At 35.7% G+C, this 7827-nt stretch overlaps 2 protein-coding genes across 3 annotated transcripts; one reads left to right on the forward strand and one right to left on the reverse strand.

Moving 5' to 3' along the window:
• Positions 1–1014: 1014 nt before the first annotated feature.
• Positions 1015–1731, forward strand: LOC110894254 (osteocalcin 2-like). The gene has a single exon (XM_022141450.2). It carries the CDS (start codon positions 1034–1036, stop codon positions 1628–1630), a length of 597 nt encoding a protein of 198 aa, XP_021997142.1. The 5' UTR covers positions 1015–1033; the 3' UTR covers positions 1631–1731.
• A 173-nt stretch (positions 1732–1904) lies between these two features.
• LOC110894253 (protein RICE SALT SENSITIVE 3) lies at positions 1905–5053 on the reverse strand. 2 transcript variants are annotated; one of them, XM_022141448.2, is made up of 7 exons: positions 4654–5037; positions 4514–4564; positions 3603–3737; positions 3329–3434; positions 3011–3052; positions 2549–2605; positions 1905–2466 (listed from the first exon to the last, which is right to left on the reverse strand). In XM_022141448.2, the coding sequence occupies exons 1-7, from the start codon at positions 4788–4790 to the stop codon at positions 2008–2010; spliced, it is 987 nt and encodes a 328-aa protein (XP_021997140.1). In that variant the 5' UTR covers positions 4791–5037; the 3' UTR covers positions 1905–2007. The 2 variants fall into 2 exon arrangements, with proteins under 2 accessions (XP_021997140.1, XP_021997141.1); XM_022141449.2 differs by having other exon boundaries at positions 2324–2466; positions 2545–2605; positions 4654–5053.
• Between the last annotated feature and the right edge of the window lie 2774 nt (positions 5054–7827).

Genomic DNA, 7827 nt, shown 5'->3' on the forward strand with positions numbered 1-7827 from the left:
CTTGGTCTTGTGGGAGCCCAAAAGAGCCCATTAAAATGTGGTCATCCATCCAAGTTGTATTATCCTTCTGTACTAAGCTTTTGTCCCCCTTTTGCTTTATGTGAATTTAATTAGAAGCCTATGTCTTTTACTTTAACTTTCATAGGTACTTCGTGACGTTGATGATTTAATAGCATGACATTATATGCTAATCAATCAATAACCCAACTGACTTAGAAGCTTATTTTCTCCTTTTTCATAATTGAACCAAGTTTTTGATGTTAAAGTTCATTCTTGAACTCATTCATCGACATTGTGATTGTGATCCGCATTCAATTCTATTTAACTTGCGAAAGAAAACAATAAGGGGTTGTTTGTTTAGCTCTTAATGAGACTCTTACTAGTTCAACACTTGATGGTTCAGATTGTTTGTTTCGCGAGTAGATGTTTGAATGATTCAGACATTTGCCTCTGAATGGTTTAGCATTATACTGAGTCTGAATGGTTAAGATCTCTTATCTGACTTGGTCATACATTTGCCTCAGAACAGTTAAGCATTATGCTGGCTCTTAATGGTTCAAACCTTTTACTGGTTCAACACTTAATGGTTCAGCACTTACCCATTCAGAAGTTGCCAAACAACCCTAACTCCTTATAAATTATATAATTATGTTAAGTCACCTATGAACTAGAAATTTGAGCCCTTCATTCTACGTTTCATATTGATTAGTATTAAATTTCACCATTGTTTCAAATTGATTTATAGATCATTAGTCATTACTTATTTGTTCAAAAGTATAACTAGGTATGTATGCATCAATATCCAATAAAAAACATGTCATTTTTTCTAGAATTGATGGATTTGATCTTTTATTTGATCACAAAATCTAAAGAGTTGGCCACGTTGAAGCTTATGAATGTGGCAAAACATATGGCCCCAATGGTCTTTGCTTTAAGGAAAATCACAAGCTCAATTGGCCCCATTCCCTCTAATACACAAACTTTATGATGATATATATTATGTGAATCTCCTCATTCCAATTCACAACTCACCATGGAGACTCATCGCCGGCACAAAAGTAGTTCCTCCGGCGACAACTTCACATTCCCCGCTATGTCACCCGACATGGATATAGACTCTGAACTAGCCGACCATTTGTTCTCAAATGGCAAACTCCTCCTCCACACTTTCCCTATTAAACCAAAAGGTTTAACAAGTTGTACCTTTTCAAGGACATGCAGTGTAAATAGTAAAGATTCACTAGTGTCCTCGCGGAGCACTAGTACAAACAGTCGCAGCAGCAGCAGTAGCAGTAGTAGTTGCAGCAGTGCGAGAACAAGCACTAGTGAGACTTCTAGCCCCGGATCTACCACGAGAACCGCGATATTATCTAGAAATGGAAGCCGGAGCCCGGTTCACTACACCAACAATTATTATCGTCCGGCTCAAAGGTGGCAGTTCATGGCGCCCGTTCCTGTACTAAACCGCCCGACTTCCCAACGAAGGAAAGCGGATTACGAGAAGCAAAAAGGGTCGCCGGAGAAGACGAAATACACTAGGAGAAAAGGGTATTGCCAGAGATTTTTCCGGTGGATTGTGTCAACATGCAAAGAATGCCATGCTATGGAGCCGTCCAAGAAAATGTTTTGACTGCTCAATTTTTTTTATTTTTATTTTTTTTGAAGTTTTTTGAACCTTTTTCTTCTACTTTTTTGCTAATGTAAAGTGGGATTGTGTTATTTTGTCATAAAGTTCATTAATTTAACAATTTTTATCCCTAAGGGGACAACCTAGTGGTAAAGTGGTGTACTTCCCAACTAAGTGGTTGTGGGTTCAAATCCTGCAAAGGGCAGATGTGGTGTGATTTTAGCCGTTCAAACAAAAAAAAAAAAAAAAAAAAAAAAAAAAAAAAAACAGTTTCAAGAAAGACCAAAAACAACTACAAAATACTACAACAAAACAAAGAGTACCAAGAGTTATCTTCCAAGATTTATAACAAGTTAACAACCCGATCCATAATCGTTGGATCACTCCAAGAAATTTTCCATCACATCGGTGTACATACCCGGTTCGTGTTTTCCATGATTCAAGTCCTGACCGTCGTCAGGCTTGCTACCGAGCCCTTCGGTTAATGCATTGAAGAAGGTCAATCCGTTAGGCCATTTGATGTCATTTTCAGCATGGTCATGACCCATCATGTTTCCCATGTGTGTTTCGGATGAATGAGGATGGAGGAACATGTGTGTCTCATCTTTAGGCCCAAACCCAAGTCCCGTAGCTTTCTGGAAATTTGGCGATTGCATGCGGTTGGCCCAGTTGTAGGCGGGAGGTGGGTAGATCGGGACCGTCGGTTGCTTTAATGGGATCCCAGTGGAAGAAGGTGATGATGTTGATGCAAATAGTTGGGATAGATAGAAGCCACATTGGTAGCTTAGTGATTCAAATGTATGTCTCATTCTAAGCACAAAATGAAGGTCTTCAGGTACCTAATTACAACCATAAACACATGAAATTGAGTTCTTTTTGGTAAAAAAAAAATGGTTGAATATTGAAACATAACCTACTCACAATCTTGCATGAACCGAGTTGCAACAAGCCATGACCAGCTTGAATCACAGCTATAGTCTAGTGAAATGAAAATTAAGAGCAAAAATGAGTAAATTACTTTTTGAGTCCCTGTGTTTTAGTGGTTTTAACCATTTGAGTCCAAAATCAAAAAGTTTAACGCCCTGAGTCCCTAGCCATTTATTTTATAACGTTTTGAGTCCAATTTTGTTTATTTTATAACGATTTGAGTCCAAAAAATTGGAGCCCAAAGGTTAAAATTTGGACTTAAAAGGACTCAAATGGTTAATGAAAATGCTTATAAGGACTCAGGTCGTTAAACTTTTTGCTTTTTGACTCAACTAGTTAAAACCACTAAAACACAGGGACTCAAAAAATAATTTACCCAAGCAAAAATCAAAAGGGTATTATAATCAAATGATAAAAATGAAAAAAATTGCAAAATTTTGATTAAAAAAAATTCACCTGAATTCCTGAATCAAACTGTTCATTCCATTCTGTTGGAAGCTGCAAAGTCATAAGAAATTATTAATGAGGCCAAATTATTTAAAACAGATTAAGTGGACAGTACAACAAAAAGTTCAAAATAAATTAATGACTTTATTTTAATTAATTTCTTTTGACCTGTTTTATGATTCGAACAGAACCAAATTGACCCGTTGTATAATCTGAGTCGACCCAAATGAACCCATATGCAAACATATTTTTTACACAAATCAAGTCCTAAGAGAATGAGTTAAGTGCGTGTGTGTGAAGGTGTAAGTGTGTGTGGGAGAAGCATACAGCATCAAAAGAACTTTGCCAATAGTTAGATATGCTCTGATCACATTCTGAAGGTTCTTTGAAGACCCATTTGTGACACTTATCAGAAGCAACTTTTCCCATTAATCTGCACTCAATAAAACCAACTATCATCAGAAAAAAAAAATAACAAAAGAAAATCAATAATTTTAATAGATATATTTTTTTATTTTTATGTTTTGAAAACTCTACTGTTGTTGATCATTGATAGATTACAAATCTCAAAATTGATAACAAACACCTACCAACTACCCACCCTTCTCCATAATTATACAACTGAATTGACATTTTGCTGAAGGCTTTTCTAACAGGATCTTCCCCTGTTGCATCCATTTCTTCTAAAGAATCCGCCATTCGTCCTTTGCAAAACCCGTCTTCCCACATCAACATCCTGCAATAAACCACGGCTAATCAAACATAAATTAATCGCATAGCATGTAACATCCGACCTCTCGTCCCACCAATATTCTCTGTTTTGCCTCGGCTAATCAAACATAAAACACACAAACTAACCACATAACATGTCAATATGTACCATGTATGTCCCACCAATATTGTCTGTTTTACCACTGAGGATCTCACATATTTGTTTTTTTTGTCGGGCAAATGGAAACTTTCAGTAGGTCACCTATCCTAGTACACTACACCAGAGGCGCAGCATAGTGGGGGTGGCGGATCTAGAAAATCCGTATAGGGGTAACGTATAAAAAAACGGTAACAAAATCAAAAAAATATCAAAAGTTTCCAAAATTTACACTACCGTCGGAATGTCACCGGAGCGTCAAGGGGCAACAGAGGTTACCCCTTGTAACACTATAGGTCCGCCCCCTTGGTTTGGGGGCCCATAAGAAAAAACATTTCGCTCAGTAGTTGAGAGTATGTAGTTTTCGTATAGAAATTTTTGGGTATGTACGTTTTCGACCCCCTATTTTATAGAAAATTTTTGGGTATATACGTTTTCGACCCCGAGTCGGAAATCTCTACCTTCGCTACCAGTAGTATTACTCCGAGTCCTCTCATATTCACTCAAAACACGTTGGTGATATAATTTGAGGCAGAACATTTATTTTAATAAATGTGGAGTTCTCTTTTAAAGAGAGCAAAACAAAAGAGTGCAAAACAGAACGATATGGGATTTGTCTAAAGTGTTACAATACATGTACTTACAGGCTGCCGATGTCGTCGCCAACTTTGCAGCCATTACCGCCTCTAACTCGTCTGAAAAAACGAGAAAAACAACACCCATTTGAGTAAAGATCAACATACAACAACATAATGGTTTGATATGAATTAAGAAAGTAATATACGGGCGAGGTCGAATGGTCCAGAAAACAGAGTAAGTCCAGTCAGAACTGAGACAAACACTTCTTAGAGCTTCATGAAGAGCCAACATTCCAGCTGCTTCTTTACTTCCATCTGTTGTTGTTGTTCCTGAGCCCACCATGCTTCTTTGTTTTCTGTTGCTTTTAGCAGCAAAGTTTACTAAAGGGAAGAAAGAACACTCGATATCTAGTAGGTTGATAAATAAAAATAGCTAAAAAGAGGGAGAAATAGAGGAAATGTGAGTGTTTTTGACTTTTTTTAAAGCTTATTATGACATGATTGTATGGTTGGATTTACCAAGGGGTAGAAGAAAGGCAGTGAGAGTTTTACATTTTTTTTTGATGTAAAATGTAAAATGGGTTGGGTTGGGTTCACCTTTACCTTTAACAAGTAACAACTCCTCTATGATCCATTTATTTATTTTGTGGGTTAAATTAATTGCAAATTCTTGAACTATCATTATATATGACACCTTTAAATTTAAGCAAATTATGTTAATACATAAAATTATACATTTTTAATGGTATTCAGATATTTCCAGCGGTGTTTACGATCTGGTTTGACCTATTTCGACTAAACTTTTGGTCGAATCGCTAAGTAAAATTTTGAAAAAGACAAATTGAATCATACAATTTTGCGGTGCGAAGTTTTAAAAAAATGTTGGTTTTGTTCAAAAGCATAATTTTGTATTTGATCTTTAAACAATAATAAGGATTGTTCATGAATTATATAACGTTAAATGACCAGTTTGGTTTACACGACTGGTTCCAAGTTTCAAACCATAAATCATCCGCCTGATAAAACCGAATTGTAAATATATATTTAAAACCACCCAAGCGAGCTGACATTCTTCGGTTTGAGCAGAGCGACGGTTTATAGACACCCCTAGCGGTATCAAAATAACTCGACTAAAAAATACAACAATTCTTTCAAGAAAATGAATAATATAATGGTTTCATTCATTTAAAATAGTTATTTTCCCTATATTAGTCTCATTTCTTATATCCGGCTCATTACGCACATCACACATCGCAATTTGTTTTTTCTTATACCATTCTCTTTTTACCAGGTACCCAATCTATTTTCCCTTTTATGCAATACGAAAGTTCCACCTTTTGCAACAATAAAAAGGGTGGTAAGTGAGATCTCAAAATGGTAGTGATTTTGAGGTTGTTTGTATAGGGCAGAAATGACCCTAGCAAGGTCACAATCCATGACCAAATTCACACCTTAATGGTATGGTGGAAGGGTTGTTAAAGGCATTGTAAGTTCGGCAATAATAGTTTTAAAAACTAGATTTGGATGGTTATTTTATTAGGGCATAGTTCTAAGAATAGTTTATGAATTTGTTAATGTGTTTCTATTATAATAATAGTCATCTAAGCACGGAAAAATATACCTTAACATCCAAACATTTGTTTGATGCTTATGTATATGTATTAACTATTGACTCTTGATATGTATGTTTCATTTTTTATACATATATTTAACTTATCTAAACTCACATATTTCCGTTTTCACACCATAAATTTTAGTGTACAAGTTTTTCTAATGTATATATTACATGTTCACTTTAAAAACGATACACATAAAACACGCGTTAAATCCTGACACATATCCTTTATGTATGTTTCACGATATATCTACCTCTTATGTTCATGTGTCTTTAGGGAATCTCGTAAGATAAGTTACCTAAAAGACATATCAAGTCAAGTCTCAATATATATGTTTCGAGTTTCTATGCCTCATCACTATAAACTTAAAAATGTTTAAAACTATAACATTCTAATATCAAACTTGAAAAGTTTACGGCTCGGTTCATTTTTCCATCCAATAAGAGCCCTCATATTCACCAATTGAGGAGGTTCTTATACATTAATAAATAAGGGAAAAATCACATAACATTTTTGTATCAGAATATATGATGTTCATGTTAATCCATATTTATCTCTAGAACCATATTATACACACCTAACCCATCTTCTATTTCATGAAGAAAAAAAATACCCAAACCCTAAACTGATGTATAATCCAAATTGTTTTTGTTTTCAAATTACAACAAATACACACACCTAACCCATCTTCCATTTCATGAAAAAATGACCCAAATCCTAAACTGATGTATAATCCGATTTGTTTTTGTTTTCAAATTACAACACGAACTCGGTATGTTTTTCTTTTAAACGACCAACAAAAACTCAATGGCAAAAAGCCATCCACTTTTGCGAACGCAAACGACGCTGGTGACCTGACCCTCCACCATTCCAAAGGAAACTCACGGATCGAAGGCACACTGTGATACAGCCGATCTCAACCCAGAGCAATTTTGCTCTGGACGAGACTCGAACCTAGTATATGATTTAAATTGAATAAAACACTGTGACTGCCAATGAACCAGAACTTTATTGACAACCTAGTATGATTTAATTTGAATAAAACACCAAAAAACAATTATAGTGTGTTTTAAATTATATTATACAAAAACAATGTTTAACTTGTGAGCATGAAACAGAGATTAGAGTGGTCACGTGCACACGTGCCACGGCCGTGCGTCGGTGCCTGAAAAAAAGTCTGTTGCAGTCGCACAAATTGCGGGGACACATTACATCACCGATCATCGAGAAACGGCCAGTGTAACACTCACGCGCCACTGTTGAACCGCTGAATGGTTATACAAACGCTGCCGCGAGCGTGGGTCAAAATCTCATCGGCTCCGGTTTGACCGCCTATTGCCCCGGCTGTGGACCCCACAACGTATCTTTGTGGGTCCCGCTCACAAATAATATTTTTCGTCGCTGCCCGTTTTCCGATTATAACGGTCCGTGTTTTAACGTTAATTCATTTGATTAAAATCTAAGAAAAATGATATGTTTTTAGATTTCTGTCTTGTCTTCTGATTATAATTCATTTGATTAAAACCTAAGAAAATTGATGTGTTTTTTAATTTCTGTCTTGTCTTCTGATTATAACGTTTCAACTCTTTTGTGTCTTCTTTTCTTAAATTTGACTCAAATACATAATATAAATATAAATAATATAATATATAGAGGAAGGTTAACGTACAATATTCCATAACATGTGATGCGCACGATATTAAATCACACATGTGATAAAAATCAAATCCTAATCACGCATGAACAAAAACACATAATCATGCA

The sequence above is a fragment of the Helianthus annuus genome, chromosome 12, assembly GCF_002127325.2.
Source record: "Helianthus annuus cultivar XRQ/B chromosome 12, HanXRQr2.0-SUNRISE, whole genome shotgun sequence".
NCBI classification, from domain to species: domain Eukaryota; kingdom Viridiplantae; phylum Streptophyta; class Magnoliopsida; order Asterales; family Asteraceae; genus Helianthus; species Helianthus annuus.